Below are 22,200 nucleotides of genomic sequence, written 5' to 3' on the forward strand. Positions count from 1 at the left end.
AGGGAACAGGTTTAGGATGGGAGGGGGAAAATAAAAGTCATATGACTAATGAATAGGGGATAGGGAAAGGGATTTATGAATGAACAATGGGAGATTGGGAGATATAGGTTATGGAATTAGGGAAACAAGGGTAGATTAGAAAGGGGAAAAGAAATAGTATATTATGAAAAGACCATTTTGCTTGAGCAGCAGAACTTCGACCATAATGAACTCAAGAGAATTTTCTGACAGACACATAACGGACACATACCCCATGACTTGACTGTTCAAAAATTTGTAACCATGACTCCCAATGACCCGATATTGTTTCATGTTTTAATTGGACCACTTGATGACTAAACTCATGGTGATGTTGGACAGTGAATTTCGAACTTATGACAACGACAATGATTATAAGTTTCAAACTAGAAATTAAAGAATTTGAAAGATATTCGACAAATGAAAACAACTGACCCTAACATATCCCAAATTGGGTGAACCGCGTATATTGGTGTTTGCTTTGTATTGTTTTATTTAATTTTTACTTCCACATTCATTTTTATTTTGTTATTGTGTGATTTTATTCCTAACACATGCAACACTCAATACCAAAACAATCATTCTCTGTGTGCTCAAGGACAATCTAGTTTTGGCTCAAAATAAAATGAAGTAATGAGCTTATCAACATATTTATAAACATTAATTATTTTAAAGAACGGGATAATGTTTTATTTCATCTCCAACCCTATAAGTAGGCCTTTCTCAAAGACAAGGGCTTTCTCAAACACAAGGCTCCCAAAAGCTAACACGAAAAATCTATAAACCCTACTCGATATGCCAATGCGTTAAATTAGCTATTTTTTCCTTGGTTATTCCATCCAACTCCAAAATTCACATAGAATTCATGTGTCCATTTTGAAAAGGTCATGGGGCTAGATTTCCCGATCTATACCAACCTTTTAGAATGTGATGTAAAGAGTTCCACTTTGTTGCAATGGTGGTAACATTGACCACAAAAGATGCACATTGCAACGTTGCAAAACTTGAGAAGTCTTAATATAGTGGAAGGATATGTAGTCAAACAAAGCCACTTATGATCCAACATTATCATCATAGCAATTTCCACACATCAAGCCTTTTGTATAATGTTGTTGTTGAAGAGAGAGGACATGTTGGGGCCTTACACGGTTAGCCATTAATTAATGTATGTTGTGATCTTCTTTTAATAAGAGATATTAGGTAGCTAGTGGATAGTTATTCAATGTAAAATAATATTTTCTATTAAATAAAGCTTACTAAATAGTTACCACTCATTAGTGATGGAACCACAAGTTGTCAATATTTTATTAAAAAAAAAAAACATTTATAAAATTAGTAAACTACTATTTTATGAATTGGTATTATTATATTGTAACTAACCTCAAAAGCTATTTCCCTCTTGAAATACCTAAACACCTCTAAATATTTATCTTTATTTTTCAGATTATCCCTGCAAAATGATATTTTACATCTTACATTTTTAAAATAATCATTCAATAATCATTCTTTTTTGTTATATATTCTATACATCCGCAAATTCAACATAGAACAAAGTCAGTGAAAAAGAATGATGTGGTTATGAAGTAAACACCATTCAAACCCTAATGGTATAAGAAAAAGGGTACCTAGAAGAAAGGTAAATGCTGGGTAAAAGTAAATGATGTGGTGATGAAATTAACTTCTAAGTAGATCAGCACGTTGTAGTTTTAGCATGCTTATGAAGTGTTTTTTTTTTAACCTTTTCACGTTAGTATTAGATCGTGGGCTGTCAATCCTAGTTATTAAAACTTAAAAAAGCCTTGTAAATTTAAAGTGCAAGATCAGAAAATTTATTAACTGGTTTGAAAATGCACGAAATGATTGGAGATGACTTTCCATAACATGGAGTACTTTGTCAATTTGGTTGTTGAAGAGTACATCTCTAATTCACCTAGTCACACTAGGTGATTGAATCAGTCAAATATCGTACAGTTCGTGAGTTCCAAGTTTTAATTTAGTTTAATACTGGTAAGATTGATTTGGTCTGTTGTAGGTTAGAACAACCCAGTAAGAATAGTCAATCAAAGTTAATTTTCTAAATGCTGTAAAGTTGGTAAGTTCAGTTTTGCTTCAATTCAGTGCTGGTTGGTTTTGATTTTCTTTTAGATTGTACTTAACAGGGAGAAATATTAGAATTTCAATTAAAAATCAATCAGTGAAAATACTGTGAAGTTAGTAAGATCCAGTTTTAGTTCAGTTTATGACTGATGTTTTTTCAGAACATGGACTTCACGCTGGTGGTGTGTGCAATATCGTACTTTAATATAAATCAGATGAAAAGCTCAAAGTGGAGATTAAATACCGTTAAAATGCTTTAAGGTTTTGAAAGAATATGATTTACATGCTTTGCAGTTTTATCGAGGAAGAAAAAGCAACCAGTAAATAGTTGTTAGTTGTATTCCAAATGGTCTAGTGCACTTAAAGTTGAAGCACATAAATGTTACATAGTTGAAAACACAGATACATATAGATATATCATTATTCAAGAATCTATTTAAAGAGAAATAACTTGCACCATCGTTTTACAGGCGTAGATAACAACATAGTCATGTTACATAGTTGAAAACACAGATACATATAGATATATCATTAAATAGAAATAACTTGGACCATCGTTTTACAGGGGTAGATAACAACATAATCATGGATACCATTAAATTATTAAATTATGTTCATCAGCATAATCATAATAACAACATAATCATGGATACCATTAAATTGTATTCATCAGCATAATCATATTAATAATCATGGATACCATTAAATTGTATTCATCAGCATAATCATATTAATATTAATATTAATAAAGTAAACTAAAAAATATACCATTATTTATGGCTATAAATTTAGATTAAAAGAAAAAATAATGTAGGGTGCCTATCATGATAATGACAGCCAATTTTTATACTAAGATGTCTATCTTCATAATGCCAATCCTTGTATGCATAATCATTCAGTATAAAAAGAAAATTATTCTACCCATAAACAGCGTAAGAAGATACAAGCAATATGAAAGCAAGTTCATCACCAATTCCAGCCTCTAGAATTTTGGTGTTTGGAATTAATTTGCAAATAATCTCACCAATATATTCTACCAACATTAAAAAAAAATGCCTCTAACATAATTATTATTGCTAGCTTTGAGCATAATTATTATTCCTTCAAAGAGGAATTATCCTTTAGAATAGATCTACTCTACTCTCTATAAAGTAGAGAAAATATATGAATGGCGAATAAAACTAATTCTCACGATACTCCACTGCAAGTAGGAATTGTTATACCCGAGTTCTCAGCTAAATAGTGAAGAATTCGCACCTGTGTTTGCAGACAGGCGATATAATTACCCAACTGTTCAAATAGAACCTTTGTTTCCATACCATTTCCTCCGGGGGTTAGCTTCCTAAGGATTTTCATACGATATTTCAGGGCTTTCTTCTCTTCAATTTTCCTTTTTAGCTTCTGTTTGTGTAGAATCTTTCCAATGTAGCTTCTACCAAAAACTCTGGGCTTCCATCTTGTAGGCTTATCCTTTTTTGGCTTACTCACCCTCCCTCGTTTCCTCAAAAGCTGTGTTGTATGCTGGACTGAGGGATCTGTACTCTTCTCCAATAAATTGCATTTAAGGGCACGGCTCCAAGCAAAATCCTTGGCCGAGAGTGCAAGAGCCATGCCGATTTCAAACCTTGTAACATTTTCAGGTGTCGAATCAGATTGCCCTGCAGATTCTGCTTGAATTCTCTTCAGTGCAGGTAACAGATGAGAAACATATTGCTGCACGAATCTATGGACTGGACTGAATAATTTTGCCATGGGCAATTCATTAATAGAAGGAAGTTGATTTAATATTCCTTCTGAATCCATTAACTGATCCGTTGATTTAGCTAATTTTCTTTCTGTGGGCTTCACTGCAAAATAAAAAATATTTAATTTAGCTAAAATTTTAGATGCAGTAAAGTGGGTAATTGAGAAAACAAATTGTTCACGAAATTATTCTAGCTCAAATCCTTTAAAAAAAATGAATTGATATTCTATATATTTTAGATTTATGTAACATATTTTAACAAAGAGAAGGAAGTATCTTAACCTTTTATAATATATTGAAATTTATACAGAGGGACAGACCAACACTCACAGCAATTTTTATACAGAATCTGATTAAACAAAGAAAAAGAAAAATCTCAACAGCACACTAACCTTGAAAACTGGAAATGGCATGGGGATTGCTCCCACTGTACAGACAATAGGGGCATGACCTTCAGCTAAGATGGCTAAATAATAAGGCAGCAATACTAGAGCTGGGGCGGTTGCTGGCAATACAGACGAGAGAGAGGTACTGGAATGGAGCCCAGCACATGGGCGCACATGGAATTAGTTCTGTGTTGGTCATCCAACTGGAAATGTCATATGGCCATGTGCAAACGGGACACCGTTTCAATGAAAACCCATTGGTCAAATTAAATGCATGCACATGAATGTCAAACTACGTACATCTATGCGGAAAATTCTCACTTGTCCGATTGTACAGCGGGGTTATTCGGCCACCCTTTCATCATCGCCTAATACGACAACCCCAGATTCTTAAAAAATGTCGAAAGCGAGTAAAAAATCATAGCGTAAAATGTTTTGTTTTTTTTGACCAATGGGGAGAAGTCAATTATAGCGTAAAATGATTTTTTTTTTCTTATTTTATATAAATTTGGCAAGAACGTGTTCTAAAAGTTTAGGTTACAAATAATAGGATATTGGAGTATAGCTTAAAATTGTTAATATTGGTTTAAAAAATCATTTTTCCAGAGGAAAGGAAATATGTTAATAGTAGAAGATTCCAATGTATTTGGTAGGAGATTTCTTATTTTATATAAATTTAACAAGAACTTGTTCTAAAAGTTTAGGTTACAAATAATAGGATATTGGAGTATAGCTTAAAATTGTTAATATTGGTTTTAAAATTGTTAATATTGGTTTAAAAAATCATTTTATGAGGAAAGGAAATTTGTTAATAGTAGAAGATTCCAATGTATTTGGGAGGAGAGAAAATGGTAAGAGGAAAGTTTTTTTTTTTATAAATTTAGTAGATAATTTTAACTGATATGTTTTTTTAATAAGGATGATAGAATTAGCTTACATTGGTTGATAGTAATATTACTCACTAATTTAATTTAGTAATTGAATTATGATGATTTTTAACACTAAAATAAACACAAAAAACTATTAACTTTTTTTAATATGAATAGAATCTTATAATATTTGAACAGAATAAAACTATTTAAAAAATTTATTAACCAATACTAATTATCATGTTTTACAGTACTAATTATCATGTTTTACTTAAAAGCTCAAAAGATCTTAGCTCTAGTGATTTAGTGAACAATTAGTTTCGAGTTGTGGTGGGTTTATAACGGTAGTAGATCTTTAAGTAGATTTTTCTAAATTAACAATTTAAAGAAAAATAATACTCTAATTTAAATACTTATAATTGAGTACTCGGGTGGACACTCCACCTATCACTATTGACAAAAGACATTGAGAATAGATGTAAAAAGACAATCTCAGGATTAAATTTAAAAAACACAAGCAAAAGAGTCGTTAAATGATAATATTAAGTGTTGAGTTAATAATTAATTAATTAAAGGATGAAGCCGAGAAAATGAATTTGAGAAGAAATATGTGAAAATAAAAAAATAATAATAAATAAGGTCCAAAAAATTATAAAATAAAAAATATTAATATCTTAAAAATTATAAGATAGGTAAGGATTAAAATAAATTAATAATAAAAAGAATAGAAATTTTATAAAAATAAGGATTTTTGATAAACAATGTTAAAATTTTAATTAATAAAAAAGATTTAGAATAATATAAATTTATGTTTTTTAATAAAAAATAAAAATGGAGAGCATGAATCTAAGAAAGTGGGTCAACAATCAAAGAAAGAATAGAGAAAAGAACAAAAAGGAAAAAGAAGAGAATAGGGAAAAGAGTAGAGGCAAAAAGAAAAAGAATGCAAAGAAAGGGAGGGGAAGGGACAAAATCTAATGAAAAGATGAATAGTAGATGATTCAGGATTGGTTGAGTTTATAGTCATTGTTGCAATTGAAGTTATTAGGATGTTTTTCAATTTCAATAGATTATTAGATGATGGTAATGGAATAATGCACCAAGGTGGCTTTGCTTTGGTCAAAGCAGATAATCTTTTGCTTTGGTCAAAGAAAATAAATTTGTTTGAATCATGAGAGTGTTTAGTGATAGCAGTTTTGGTGTTGTCATTATCGCAATTATAAGGGATGTGCTCTTGTTTGTTCAATGTTAGATTTGAGATTTTTGGGTCCTTGTGTTTGTGATGATGAGTGAAGTGTGCATCAAAAACATTAAGCATATCTTATTCACTTACATCTCCAAAAAAAATCAAAACATTATAAACAACTATAAAAAATTAAATGCTGAAATAATTAACTAAGAAATTACATTGTAAAGTATTCAGCTAGACAAAATTAAATGTTCAATGTATAAATTTGAAATTTTTTACTTCTTATGTATTTGATAAATAGGTAAAGTGTGCAACAAAAACATTAATTATTTCTTACCAACTTATCTCCAAAAATAATCAAAACATTATAAACAATTATACAAATTTACATACTCAAAGATAGTTCTTGATTTATGTGATAAATGGGAAAATCGTATGTTTAAATAACTCTATTCACAAAAACCTGCATTCAAATAAATAATTTTCCGTTTTATGTATAAACTCTAATCACTAGTATTTACACCTTACCGTGTAAAAGACAAACGGCCACTACCTTTAAACAGCAGAGTGACGGTGTTAATCCAAATCTCCACCCTATTAACATTGTGATGAACTTCACAATAAAAACGCCGTTTTTATTCGTCATGCATTAAATTGAATTTATTTCACACTTAATTACTTCCTTCCCCGCCGAGGCGGAGCTTATCCGAGAGGAGATGCTCGGAAAGTGAGGCCGACCAAGTTACGTGTGAATTAAGGGTGCTTTAAAATCATTGATACGTGCGCATCGTTTTGGTTACACGTCCACATTTCTGCTCGCGTCAACCAAAACCCTGAGATTACGAAACTAAATGAATATCATGTGTGCCCCTCGAATTTACAAAATCTTTTATATAAAATCTGTTAATATAATATACTTCAATCTAAATATTAGTTAGTGTTCACGCGTGGCCACATAGGACAAAAGGGGATCCTACATTGTGGGGTTGTTCAGAATATATACGTAAGAATGAAGTTAAAACCCATGCTAACTAACAAAATAATATAATTTGAAGTAAATTTGTACCACATAAGAAGTTAGTATGTGGTTGAAGCATCAAATGGTTGGCCCTACGTGGTTCCTCTAGAAGCAATATCCATGTTTTTTCTCCTTCAAATTGATTTCAATTTGTAAAAATGGGGTTTAGGGATTTGGACTTTTCACTTCTCATTTACTAATTTTAGTGCAATATTGGGATTGCCTTTTTATTATGAGTGGAAATGACCTATTAATTATGATTTTGAATTTTGAAAGATATTTATGACATTGAATTTTGAATTTTAAGTATTGGGTGAAAATATTTTGATCAATTATGTATATATGTAGATAGATGTTTTATGGATTAATCACATCATCATGATTTCCTGACGTTTAATAAACTAATGTGGTCCATCATCAATATAGATCACAAATATATATGTACAATTTTTTTTTTCTCTTATGAGTGCATTGCATGAAGAGTTTAGTATGTGAGTTATATTGGATATGGATTAGATATTCATTCGTCATAAGCTAACATATTTAAATATTGATTTTTTAAAGCAATACAAATAACCAATTATTAGTGACATAATTATATGACATTTTTAATTAATGCATTTAAGTGATATGTATAAATAATAATATTACACCATAAGTGACACCGAGACAATGGCATACATAAGATATACATAAACAATGCACATAAGTAACACACAGTGATATACCATATATGACCCAATTAAGTGATATAGTTATAGTTAAATAATATACCATAAGAAACACATATAGGGAAGGCTCTCATGCATAATAAATGATGCATATAACAAACACAATATAAGTGACACACATGATAAACAATACATAGAAGTAATGCACCATAATCATTGTATTTAACAAATGCACCATAAGTGAGACATGTACAAAATGGTACAAAAATTTAGGAAGAGATGTATAGAACTACCACCATGTATTCACCAATTCCTTCCCAAAAGCTCAACACCGCTATTTACTACAAAATACTGCAGAAACATATAGACAAGAAAGTGAAGAAACTAGAAACTAGAATGCTAAGAGTCGGATGTACCTAGTTGTAAAAGAAAGGATGAACTTCTTGGTCTATAATTCCATATATAAAGACTTGGATTAGGACATATTATTTCTCATTAGAGCACATTATTTTTCATTAGAGAGCTCAAGGTGAGAAGAACAATGTTAGATGAAAATGAGATTCTAACCATGTGTACATTAGACTCAAAATTGGATGCATAAAATAATGTAAAAGAGGGTGCAAAATTGAAACTAGGACACATCTAAGGATGCTATGAGAACATTAGGATGAAAAAAGGGATACACGTGACGAGAAAAATAGAATGTAAAGATATGTGAAAGGGGACACCAAAGATGAAAAGGGGATGTGGAAGTATGAAATCAAAGGTCGTGTTTACCAAAGGTCATTTTCCTAACATGTGGAAATAATACGATGCAAAAGCCTTGTTTCATAATATTGTCGTGTGGTTTTCAAAACATGGAAACAAAAATTCAATGACCCATTGGAGTATCCATTGTCTTTATGCACCATGCACTAATCCAATGATTGGTTTGGTGCTCTTTTCCATCATGTCCATTAGATACCATATTGTTCCCATCCAACATATAGGATCAAAAGGTCACGAAGTCAATCATTAACTTAGTGCGTAATGCATAGAGATAGCCTTTGAGTATCTAAATAAAGAATAATAGTGAAATTTGATCAAAATGTTTTTTTATATAGATATTTGGCTAGGAATCCGATTTAGATATATTTTTGTTAGGGTATAAGGATTATTTTATGTAATAAATTCACAATTTATAAGTGAATATTAAAAGAATAATTAGATAATAAAGTAGTTACATTGTAACAATAACACAACTACCTCACCAATGATAGTGTATCAATCAACTATACATTAATAAAAGCATACATTTTTGCATGAGCTTGTTACTAATCATGTTTGCAAACTTTCTTGTTTACTTAGAAATATAACAAATTCCATTTGAATAAATTTTAATTTGGTTGGTCTTAATGGATTGCATCTTGAGACCTGTGTATTCCACAAATAATCAACATTTTTGGTGGTGAAGGGGTATATTGGTTTGCATGCTTTCTATTGTGTAAGTTTAATATTGTTTACTCCTACGTGTCTCATATTTTCTTTTTCACAATACACATATTAGGATTCTCATTTTCCTCCTCATGTACATACTTTGTAGATGGATTTCTCTTATCTTTTTTTCTTCTTTGATATGAAAGATCTATTATTATTATTTGAAGATGGGCTTGTAATATTATACTTGTGTCTTTTTCTCAATATGTGACCTGATAAAACATGGATATATGGGTTACCATTCACAATGGATGCGTGTGCACATTTTGTGGTTATGATCACCTTCTACATGAGTTTCTACCATCGAAAATGGATCTACCCTCTCCAAAAATTTATAAAAGTAATTTAAATATTTGTAAAGTTTGAAGTTAATGTTCCCTTGATAATCAAATTGAAGATCAAAGGACAAAGGTTTCATTTTGAACATAAGAAGATGAAATAAACAATTTTTTGGTTGGAATTCCAATGAAGAATTACAATTTCTTGATGAAAACAAGAACCCAAGAGATGGAAAAAATTGAATCTTGTGAAGAAGGGCATGATAATAGAAGGTTGGAGGACTAAAAATAAAGAAATTTGTTCATGCATTAAAGGAAGAATAGGATTTTGAGACCATCCATGGTGAACAATGATTCTCTCTTTATACAAACAATCTACAAAATATTTCCAATGAGTAAGAATATGTGAATTCTATGATTAAGTGTATAGCTCCAATATGTAAAATTATAATGTAATATCTCATTTTCTATATTAATTGACCCTATTTTAGGGTTGTAACATCTCATACTGCATGCTATTGTTCTTGCATCCCCTTTTGTGTATACGTGTTTACCTTGGTTCCTAATTTTTATCCCAATGACAACATCTTCTTTTTTGTGTCTCATTTTTGTTTTTGCAATTTGAGACACATTAAATCCTCAATTTCATCCCAATGATTTGATTTCCATTATTGCATGTCTTACACACTCATCAATGATTTGAAATTTTCACCTATGACATGTTAATCTAGTGGCCTACAAATTCCCTTATTACTATTGGTAGTTTGTTAAAATTGTAGATTAAATAGTTGAAATGACACATCAACTTCCTATTCCTAGAAATTTTTATTTTCAACTTTGATTAAGCCACATGATAACTTGTTGAAAGGATCTTTGTTATCACTTTAAAATCTCTCACAACCATACAAGTGATCATCAAATTCATCATTGTGAAGGAATTTCACCATGGTATTAATGTAATCCATCAAATGGATTGATAATAAACCATGAAACATTAGCTTTTATAGACTCGTGTGGGTTTCATAATTGTGTGAAATATCCCTTGATAGTCATGCAAGTTAGAAAAAGTACATAAAAGTGACCATTCTTGTCTTACAAAAAGCCATCTATAACAATTTAGTAGGATTTTGAAAATTATTCAATTCAGTGTGGCTATGGAGACCAAAAATCACAATAAAACATGAGTTTTATTAAGTGAAATCAAGACTTTATGATCAAAATCGATTGGTCCTTGGTGCATGAACCTGTACCATTCTTGGTACCCGATCTCCACTATATAAAGAGGTTAGCGATATGAATTTAAGAAGAGAATAGCTAGAGTTAATAGGAAATGTTATGTTGGTGAATTCATTTTTAAGATCCATTATCTTGAGAGAGAGAGAGAGAGAGAGAGAGAGAGAGAGAGAGAGAAGATCGACAGGGATGCTCTTGAGGAGAAAGAGAACAACATCATTGCTAGCCACTTATTCTCGATGTCTCAAAATGGCCTTTTTTCAACCATTAGTAATAAAGGCATACTTTTTCTTCTTTTTTTTTTAAATATATATTGATTTCTTTAATTTTGTTTTATGATGTAAGTTTATAGCTTACTAATTTCTTTATCCCTCTCATTCTAACCATGAGTACTGTTCATCCTTTCCATTACTTAGTGAAAGATTATTTGGTGCACCTTAGTAACACTGTTTGAATATACTATTGGCTCCACTAGGTAAATTCACATAATTCACCATTTGATAAGCTTTTGGGTTCTCTTTGCTAATCACATTTGTTTTGCAAGTGTCCAAATTGATTCAAAACTATTTTTCTTCTTTGTTTATATGCAGATTCTAAAATTTGGTTCATCGGAAAACTTGCACGGATTTAGAAGAAATAGTCATGCTATATTACATGGGTTGTATACATGCCCCCGATGCAAATTTTCAAAATTCAGCTTTATAATTCTACAACTTCAAATTTACTTTTTTTTTGCACTTTATACATGATCCATAGCATATATTACTCATTATTGCTTCATCGCGTGAGTATGTAATTTTGTATATTAAGTTTAATTTCTATTACATCAAACCAACATTGGGATCCAACAAAACTTTTTAGAACTAGAGTATGCTCTCCACTTTGAAACCATAAAGTGATCTTCGTGGATCAAAATGTTTTTGTAAAAATTTCATCATTTCCCTTCCCAACAAATGACAAAATCGTTATGGTTAATTAAAAATAAGCATTGTCCCAAATTTGTGCATGTGTAGTTTTGTTTCATTGATGCTTTTGCAAATTACATAGATAACAGGCCAAATTTTAAGTACCCAAAATGTGCAAATATTCAAATTTTGTTTTTTGCAAAATCAACTTAAAAATTCAATACTTTTATTTCAATTTGCATTTCAAACATTAAAATAGGTTTTTAAGGAAGTTTAGATACATCATATCTACATCTTTTAGGATTATATTTATGTTTTCATCATTTCATTTTGGTGCTTTGTTTCTCTCTCACATTTTTTAGTTAAGGAAATTGTAAGGACCATTGAGTGATACTGCAATTCTTACACTTGTGTGATTGTGCACTTTGAATCACATAATCACACCTAAAGCCAACATAGTTGTACCACCAAATCAATTACAAAATATTAATTGAAACTCTAAGTTAACCAACTAAAATCCTCCATCAGGAAATCACAATTTTTTTTTTGGTTACATCTTTCGGGGTAGGCATCCAAATGACCCCCCTCTCTCATTCTACATTTGAAACATAGAAGTTGTATTATTAGGGAGCTTTAGATATTTCATAATTGGTGTGCCCAAAAGGAAAGGTAAAGGGACAACCATGAAGAGTTGGTGGGGAAGATCTGGTTATTCATATGGAACCTTGTTAATTAACCTAAATCTTGTGATTTCCATGGAAAATGATTGCATTATTAATATCCTATAATCCCTCTACCCACTTTGACATAAGTAGGCTACTAACCACATCATAGAGAATCTATCTAAGGTGGTGATCATGGGATGCAATTGAACTTGGAGGAAATTTTGAATGGTTGTTGGGAAATGTTTCGAACCACTTCAAAATGTGCCCCAAATATATTTTATCATAACCCTCCTTCCAACCTTCACTACTTTATTATAGTGGATTCATGCCCCTAAAACTTTTGAAAAATCAAGTTACAATTTGAGATGAAGTATGCTAGATATTTAGGACTATTTTTTTTTTTCATACCCACGTTGCATAAAAGTCCTTAATATCAAAACAAGGTAGACATTTTTTCCCACCATTTTAACATGTTAATGCATTTTATTTGTTCTTATTTTCCTTGAGTAGTCCCATATTGTTAAACCATGTTTGCAAATACTCCCACTCAATACATTCCATTACAATTTGGATAAAATAGGAATCCTCCTATACACCACCATTATCGATGCTTATAGGGACTCCTGCCATTATTAAGATTTTTTTATGGTCTCGATAGCTCACCTATTAGATATCCCCTGCATTCGCCTCTGAGTTCTTCTCTTTTAGGATCATCCCTTCTCAATTCACCCTTGTTAGGAAATCTTAGAGCTAGTACTTTGCAGAGTACCCAATCCAATTCAATGGTTAAAAGGATCCCACATCCAAACTTGGTTGGGAATGTACAAAATTCAAACACAAAGATGTAGATAAATGTGTCATTTGTTGGGAGCAATTTTTGGTAATCTTTTCCACCTTACGTTTTACCTTTTCATCCTCCATTTGCACCTGAAATCCTTCTATTTTGATAATTTGATGAAGGAAATTGCATAAAAAGGATAAATTGAAGGTATTATTCTTTTATGGAAAATGTCTTTTCTTTTTAATTCATAAACATTTATTAAGTGCATTTATTTCATATATTAATGGGTAAAACAATAAATTACAAGAATTCATAACCCTCCTTCCAACCTTCACTACTTTATTATAGTGGATTCATGCCCCTAAAACTTTTGAAAAATCAAGTTAAAATTTGAGAGGAAGTATGCTAGATATTTAGGACTATTTTTTTTTTTCATACCCACGTTGCATAAAAGTCCTTACTATCAAAACAAGTTAGACATTTTTTCCCACCATTTTAACATGTTAAAGCATTTTATTTGTTCTTATTTTCCTTGAGTAGTCCCATATTGTTAAACCATGTTTGCAAATACTCCCACTCAATACACATTCCATTACAATTTGAATAAAATAGGAATCCTCCTATACAGGTCACCATGATCGATGCTTATAGGGACTCCTGCCATTATTAAGATTTTTTATGGTCTTGATAGGTCACCTATTAGATATCCCCTGCATTCGCCTCTGAGTGCTTCTCTTTTAGGATCATCACTTCTCAATTCACCCTTGTTAGGAAATCTTAGAGCTAGTACTTTGCAGAGTACCCAATCCAATTCAATGGTTAAAATGATCCCACATCCAAACTTGGTTGGGAATGTACAAAATTCAAACACAAAGATGTAGATAAATGTATCATTTGTTGGGAACAATTTTTGGTAATCTTGTCCACCTTACTTTTTACCTTTTCATCCTCCATTTGAACCTTAAATCCTTCTATTTTGATAATTCGATGAAGGAAATTGCATAAAAAGGATAAATTGAAGGTATTATTCTTTTATGGAAAATGTCTTTTCTTTTTAATTCATGAACATTTATTAAATGCATTTATTTCATATATTAATGGGTAAAACAATAAATTACAAGAATTCATAACCCTCCTTCCAACCTTCACTACTTTATTATAGTGGATTCATGCCCCTAAAACTTTTGAAAAATCAAGTTACAATTTGATAGGAAGTATGCTAGAGATTTAGGACTATTTTTTTTTTCATACCCACGTTGCATAAAAGTCCTTACTATCAAAAAAAGTTAGACATGTTTTTTTCCCACCATTTTAACATGTTAATGCATTTTATTTGTTCTTATTTTCCTTGAGTAGTCCCATATTGTTAAACCATGTTTGCAAATACTCCCACTCAATACACATTCCATTACAATTTGAATAAAATAGGAATCCTCCTATACACCACCATTAACAATGCTTATAGGGACTCCTGCCATTATTAATATTTTTTATGGTCTTGATAGCTCACCTATTAGATATCCCCTGCATTCGCCTCTCTTTTAGGATCATCCCTTCTCAATTCACCCTTGTTAGGAAATCTTAGAGCTAGTACTTTGCGGAGTACCCAATCCAATTCAATGGTTAAAAGGATCCCACATCCAAACTTGGTTGGGAATGTACAAAATTCAAACACAAAGATGTAGATAAATGTGTCATTTGTTGGGAACAATTTTTGGTAATCTTGTCCACCTTACTTTTTACCTTTTCATCCTCCATTTGAACCTTAAATCCTTCTATTTTGATAATTTGATGAAGGAAATTGCATAAAAAGGATAAATTGAAGGTATTATTCTTTTATGGAAAATGTTTTTTCTTTTTAATTCATAAACATTTATTAAATGCATTTATTTCATATATTAATGGGTAAAACAATAAATTACAAGAATTCCTAACCCTCCTTCCAACCTTCACTACTTTATTATAGTGGATTCATGCCCCTAAAACCTTTGAAAAATCAAGTTACAATTTGAGAGGAAGTATGCTAGATATTTAGGACTATTTTTTTTTTTCATACCCACGTTGCATAAAAGTCCTTACTATCAAAACAAGTTAGACATTTTTTCCCACCATTTTAACATGTTAAAGCATTTTATTTGTTCTTATTTTCCCTGAGTAGTCCCATATTATTAAACCATGTTTGCAAATACTCCCACTCAATACACATTCCATTACAATTTGAATAAAATAGGAATCCTCCTATACATCACCATTATCGATGCTTATAGGGACTCCTGCCATTATTAAGATTTTTTTATGGTCTTGATAGCTCACCTATTAGATATCCCCTACATTCACCTCTCAGTGCTTCTGTTTTAGGATCATCACTTCTCAATTCTCCCTTGTTAGGAAATCTTAGAGCTAGTACTTTGCGGAGTACCCAATCCAATTCAATGGTTAAAAGGATCCCACATCCAAACTTGGTTGGGAATGTACAAAATTCAAACACAAAGATGTAGATAAATGTGTCATTTGTTGGGAACAATTTTTGGTAATCTTGTCCACCTTACGTTTTACCTTTTCATCCTCCATTTGAACCTTAAATCCTTCTATTTTGATAATTTGATGAAGGAAATTGCATAAAAAGGATAGATTGAAGGTATTATTCTTTTAGGGAAAATGTCTTTTCTTTTTAATTCAAAAACATTTATTAAATGCATTTATTTCATATATTAATGGGTAAAACAATAAATTACAAGAATTCATAACCCTCCTTCCAACCTTCACTACTTTATTATAGTGGATTCATGCCCCTAAAACTTTTGAAAAATCAAGTTACAATTTGAGAGGAAGTATGCTAGATATTTAGGACTATTTTTTTTTTCATACCCACGTTGCATAAAAGTCCTTACTATCAAAACAAGTTAGACATTTTTTCCCACCATTTTAACATGTTAATGCATTTTATTTGTTCTTATTTTCCTTGAGTAGTCCCATATTGTTAAACCATGTTTGCAAATACTACCACTCAATACACATTCCATTACAATTTGAATAAAATAGGAATCCTCCTATACACCACCATTATCGATGCTTATAGGGACTCCTGCCATTATTAAGATTTTTTTATGGTCTTGATAGCTCACCTATTAGATATCCCCTGCATTCACCTCTAATTGCTTCTCTTTTAGGATCATCCCTTCTCAATTCACTCTTGTTAGGAAATCTTAGAGCTAGCACTTTGCAGAGTACCCAATCCAATTCAATGGTTAAAAGGATCCCACTTCCAAACTTGGTTGGGAATGTACAAAATTCAAACACAAAGATGTAGATAAATGTGTCATTTGTTGGGAACAATTTTTGGTAATCTTGTCCACCTTACTTTTTACCTTTTCATCCTCCATTTGAACCTTAAATCCTTCTATTTTGATAATTCGATGAAGGAAATTGCATAAAAAGGATAAATTGAAGGTATTATTCTTTTACGGAAAATGTCTTTTCTTTTTAATTCAAAAACATTTATTAAGTGCATTTATTTCATATATTAATGGGTAAAACAATAAATTACAAGAATTCTTGTAATTACAGGAAATTAACAAATGTAGAATTCTAGTAATCCGTTTAAGCTTGGCAAAGGTCCACATCAGCTCATGTGATTCTAACACATGGAGCATGATTAAGATGTTCATCTAATAGAGGAATGTCTATCTAACCTTCTCATCTCATGTGATTCTAACACATGGAGTGCGATCAAGATCTTCATCTAATAGAGGAATGTCTATCTAACCTTTTCATAGTTGCTTAAAACCCATAAGTCAAAGGTTGTTCAATGCAACATATCCACTAAGCAAATCTTGCAGGTTGGTTAGGAAATTTCCTGAATCCTCTCCATTAGTTGGAATTTGGTCATATGTACCTGAAATTTAGCATAGAGTCATGAAGGATCGAGGATACCATGAAAAGATCACCATTTTTCCTTTGTAATCATTTTATCTTAGCTCGAAATGCTGAATTGACCTGTATTTTGAGAAAGTCAATTTAAGTTTGACATTTTGTGTATAAAAGTTGATGCATAAAGAAGATATAGGTTAGTAGTATATATTATAGTTATTATATCTAAACAAAATGGTGATTTTTTATTAAGCTTGTGACTTTCATTAATACAAGAAGGACTTTCTCGGTATGGTGCACAATTTTCTGTATTTTATGAGTGTTTCATTAGCCACATACACTAGGAGGCCCCCTTGGCATTTGTTGCATATATTTTGTTATGTATTTTATCAGTTCTGCCATGTTTTGAGTGATTTATGTTTATCATTTTTTTTGTATATCTCAAAAATGTGCATACTCTGTTTTCCTGTAAATACATGAATTTCCTATAATAATTTCCTATAGTGATCTTGTAATCACACAAAAAATCCTATAATAAGAGTTATGTTTTTCCTGTAATAGTCCAATTTGATAACAAAACATAGATAGAGAGTAGGATTTAGTTAGATTTATTTCCTTGATTAGTATTTATTGTGTTTTTAGTTTAAATCATCATAATTAGTGAAGTTTCATGTGATTGAAATAGTGATTAGAGTGATAAATTGTTGAAGTTTGTGTTTGAATTAAAATAATTATTATTGTAATTAAGTGAATTTTTATTGTAAGCTTGGAACATTGATTTCACTTAGAATTCTTTTCCATTACATTCTTAAATCAATTTTGACTAAACAATTACTATTTTAGGAAGAGCATTTGGTGTGAAAATGCATTTGTCTGAATGTGAAATCTTGTTCCAACAAAGTCAACGGTTGAACATAGAATTTTAAAACCAATGTAACTTGGTTTGTGCTTCATTTATGCATAAGAAAGTAGTTAAGTAGCCAATTTACACATATTGTGTTTCACCTCACAATTTACCTACCTGGGTTTGACAAAAAAAAATGTTAAATCATTTAATCCACTTTATGACTTAACATTTTGGCACCATTTTCGGGGAGGTGTAAATGAACCAGTGCCTAAGAATTTAATTTGTTTTGTTAAAAGAAAAACACAAAACTATTTAGCAATTCTCTTTGCCTTGCCTTACAGTGTAATTTTTTTTAATATGGGGGAGTAGGAATCTAGGAGGGGGGTAAGAGCTCGCACCACAATGATAGTGTTTCCTACAAAGCCAACTATGTCTAATAATGTATGTATCGATTAAGGGATAAAAGAGGAAAATCTATTAGAGCATCACTAGGTAGAGGTAGAATTCAAATAAATATGGATACAATTCCCCCATATACTAACTTGACTGTAGGAGAAGAAAGGGAATATGATAGTTTAGTAGAAGAAAAAAAGGATCAAGTGCATAAAGTAATACATCAAGGGTCCCATCAGAGCTACATCTCGATTTTTTTCCTGACAGGTGGAATACAATATACATCGTGTTTTGGAACAAATATATGGCAGACGAGGAAACAAGATCTAATATAGGAGGAGGTGAAGTTAATGGACATAGAAATGGAAGAGATGGTAGAGGAGGATGAGGAAATGGAGGAAGAAATGATCCACCACTAGAAGATGATGACAGTTACAGGGAAGTAATATTTGGCTTTCCTATTATGGAGATTACAGGGGTTTAAGTCTGAATGAAGAACATTCCACCGTCTGTGTTGCCAACATTTTATGGTAGGGTAACTAAATATACTAACTCCTTTCTATTTGAATTTGATATTTTATGTTGCAACTATGCTTATAATACTGATGCACAAAAATTGTGTTTATTTCTTGCAACATTGAAAGGAGTTGCATTATGTTGGTTCATGGGATTAGGTGAAGGTACTATTGCATATTGGGATGATATGAAGAAATATTTTATTAAGAAATAGAAACCATATTGCTGACCTAGGGATTCTCAGAAGGATATATTTCAAATGATATGCAATAAGAAGAAAAATTCCTAGAAGATTACCTAGAAATATTCTTGTACAATTTGCAAAAATCTAAACAACACCATTTATGTGCTAACATAATCCGCACAATATTCTTAAAGGGAATTCATGATGACTATATATATATATATAGATATATATATATATATATATATATATATATATATATATATATATATATATATATATATATATATATATATACTCCATTTAATGTGTGTTGGTGATATTTCCCATCTAACATTTGATATAATTAGTTATTTGAGCAGGAAATACTCAATAGGGAAAGCTAAAAATGGTGCAAGGATAAGAAAGCCTTTTACCATAGTTACTAAATCAGCTATTTCGAAAATATATGATTTGAAAATTAGGAAACATAAAGAAGAGCAAGAATGAGTTTTGTCTATTTTCTGTACTAAATGTCGAAAGAAACTTCCATTAAGAGAATTCCCTCTAGATAACATTCAAGTTTGTTTTATTTTTGCAGAACCATATAAAACTAAGGAATGTCTAACATTACTTGAGATAAAAGCAACTTACCAAGGAGACTCTGGAAATGTAGAATTAGTCTACAACATTACACCCAGAGACCTTAGCAACCATGAGGAGTAGGTATGTACCAAGATCTTAGTTAAAAAAATATTCCTCATTTTAATGTTCCTCAAAATACATGGAATTCTCCAATGCCATGAAAAGCATGGCCTCCACAACAAGTCCAAGATCATCCCTATCAACAAGGTTGGAGAGGATTTTCTTATGGAAATTGTTACAAAAAAATATCGTCACCATGATTATTTGCAGTCAGTATGGGTCTATCATCACTTTTACTGTCCTCCTAAACAAGTCTAGAACCTCAGCTCTTCAAATCAAGCTTTGGAAGTGGGAGAAAGACATTAAAAATCAATGTAACTCTGGTTCCACACTTTCTCTCATGGTCACCTGTGGTCCCGCACCTTCTGTGTACAAAAGCTGCGTACCTACCCACTCTGTTCCTAACGGTGCAGGTGCGGACCCCTGTGAAAGTCAAAAGGCGCAATTTTTATCTTTAAAAACTCACTTTGGGTTAATTCTAGAGTTTTCTAGAAGGAATTTTGATGTGGATTGTTCGCTCTGAGGTGGTTCATGCATCCCAAAAGAGAAGGAGCTAATCCCTTGACTAAAGGAGCTATCCCTTTGAAGGAGGGCTTTATCCCTTTGAAGGAGGACCTAGTAACTTCCCTCCATTGCACTATAAATACAGGCATTGGGGTGAGGACTAGGGAGGTTAGAAGCTGAACATTTTGAGGGTAAATGCTGGTGAAATCAAGACTCTTTGGTTGAGCTTGAGAGGAAAGATCACATACCTCTTGGTTCCATTGGAGAGTGAGTGAAGCTTGTCAAAGTAGAGGAGACATCTTGTTGGACCCTAGGAGGAGCTTGTACAGCGTCAAGGCAAAGGTTGTAAGGTTCTTCTTCTTTTGAATTAATACAATCAAACTCATTTTTCTCAACAAGTATCTTATGTTATTTGTTTCATGGACTCCTTGACTTTCATGTTAAATATGTTTCATGCAATTGGTTTTTCAGGTGCTATTTAATTTGTTTTGCCTTGTTTGTGTTTGCAGATTCGCGAAGAGGAGCTCATTTGGATCAAAAGAGCGAGGGCATCCACAAGCTTGCGTTGGACCAAAGGTAGGCCCTAAAAACCTTTGTCTACTATTGTTTATTGAAGCATATTTAGAGAAAGATAGTCTCTGGTTGGTTTGCTTGTTGTTAGGTCTTCTTTAGATTCTAGGAAGGTCTATCTTATCCGCAAGATCGACCCATTCCGCGCGACAGAAATGTACCTTCCCATCCTTATCCTCCACAACAACAATTTCAATCCCCATACCAACAATAGCCCTATTAGTAACCTCAACCTCCATATCAACAACATCCATATCATCAATACCCACAAATGCAACAACCATATCCACCCCTTCCTCAACAACCACATCCTCGTCAACAACCACAACTAGCTCAACACCAACAATTACAACTCCCATCTAATCAATGGCCCCTTCAACCTACTCAAATTCCTTCTCAAACAATTGCAAATCTGAATAACAAAATGTTAAAACCTATTTATAATGTGGAATCTGAATCTTTTCCCACATATCTTATAGCTCCAGTAAAATTACAAGAATTTCTTTACAATTACAGGAAAATCCAGTAAAATTACAAGATTTTTTTGTAAAAGTAATAGGTAGTCCTATAGAGTTACAGGAGATTAATTTGTGATCTGGTAGAGTTGTGAACCCAAAAAATATAGTAATAATTGAAGAACAATAAAGAAGAAATTGTAGATAAAATAGAAAAACCAAAAACAACAATAAAACAAATTGTCCCTTTACAAGAACAACCTCAAACTTCTAGGACAACTCCTTTTTCCTGAGAGATTGGTTCCTGAAAACCAGAAATACCAAAAACCATACCTTAATTATTATTATTGATGAATTTAATAATATTTCTATAAAAAATCCCTTACTTAGAGCAATAAAATACATACCAATTTATAGTAAAACAATAAGGGAATTGTGCACTAAGAAAATTGGAAAGAGGAAACAAGATCCATCAACAATACAAGTTATAGGTAAATTGGCCAACCTAATGATTGTTGAAATCATTACATAAAAATATGTTGAGCCAGGCAAAACTATTGTAAGAATAACAATTGTCGCCATAAACGTGATGACAAAAGAAACCATGGATAACCTACAAATTGATAGCATTAATCCAACTCCCGTTGTGTTAGAATTAGTTGATAGATTAGAAATTAAATTTGAGGGGATTATAGAAGACACCAATGTTTCTATTGACTCTTGGGTATATCAAGTAGACTTTATGGTCCTTCAACCGTAAATATTCACTAGGGGGACATTATTTAATCTTAGAAATACCATGGTTGGCAACTTTCGATACATTCATTAGTTGTTGTTCCAAAAATAT

General features: G+C 31.6%; 1 protein-coding gene across 1 annotated transcript; it reads right to left on the bottom strand.

Moving 5' to 3' along the window:
* Positions 1-3,074: 3,074 nt before the first annotated feature.
* On the bottom strand, positions 3,075-4,425 carry LOC149162705 (transcription factor bHLH146-like). The gene is made up of 2 exons (XM_089435772.1): positions 4,252-4,425; positions 3,075-3,962 (listed from the first exon to the last, which is right to left on the bottom strand). The coding sequence occupies exon 2, from the start codon at positions 3,916-3,918 to the stop codon at positions 3,304-3,306; it is 615 nt and encodes a 204-aa protein (XP_089291898.1). The 5' UTR covers positions 3,919-3,962; positions 4,252-4,425; the 3' UTR covers positions 3,075-3,303.
* Between the last annotated feature and the right edge of the window lie 17,775 nt (positions 4,426-22,200).

Source organism: Pinus tabuliformis, chromosome 5_2 (assembly GCF_031772625.1).
Source record: "Pinus tabuliformis cultivar Carrire ecotype Pingquan chromosome 5_2, CPIR1, whole genome shotgun sequence".
Lineage (NCBI taxonomy): Eukaryota > Viridiplantae > Streptophyta > Pinopsida > Pinales > Pinaceae > Pinus > Pinus tabuliformis.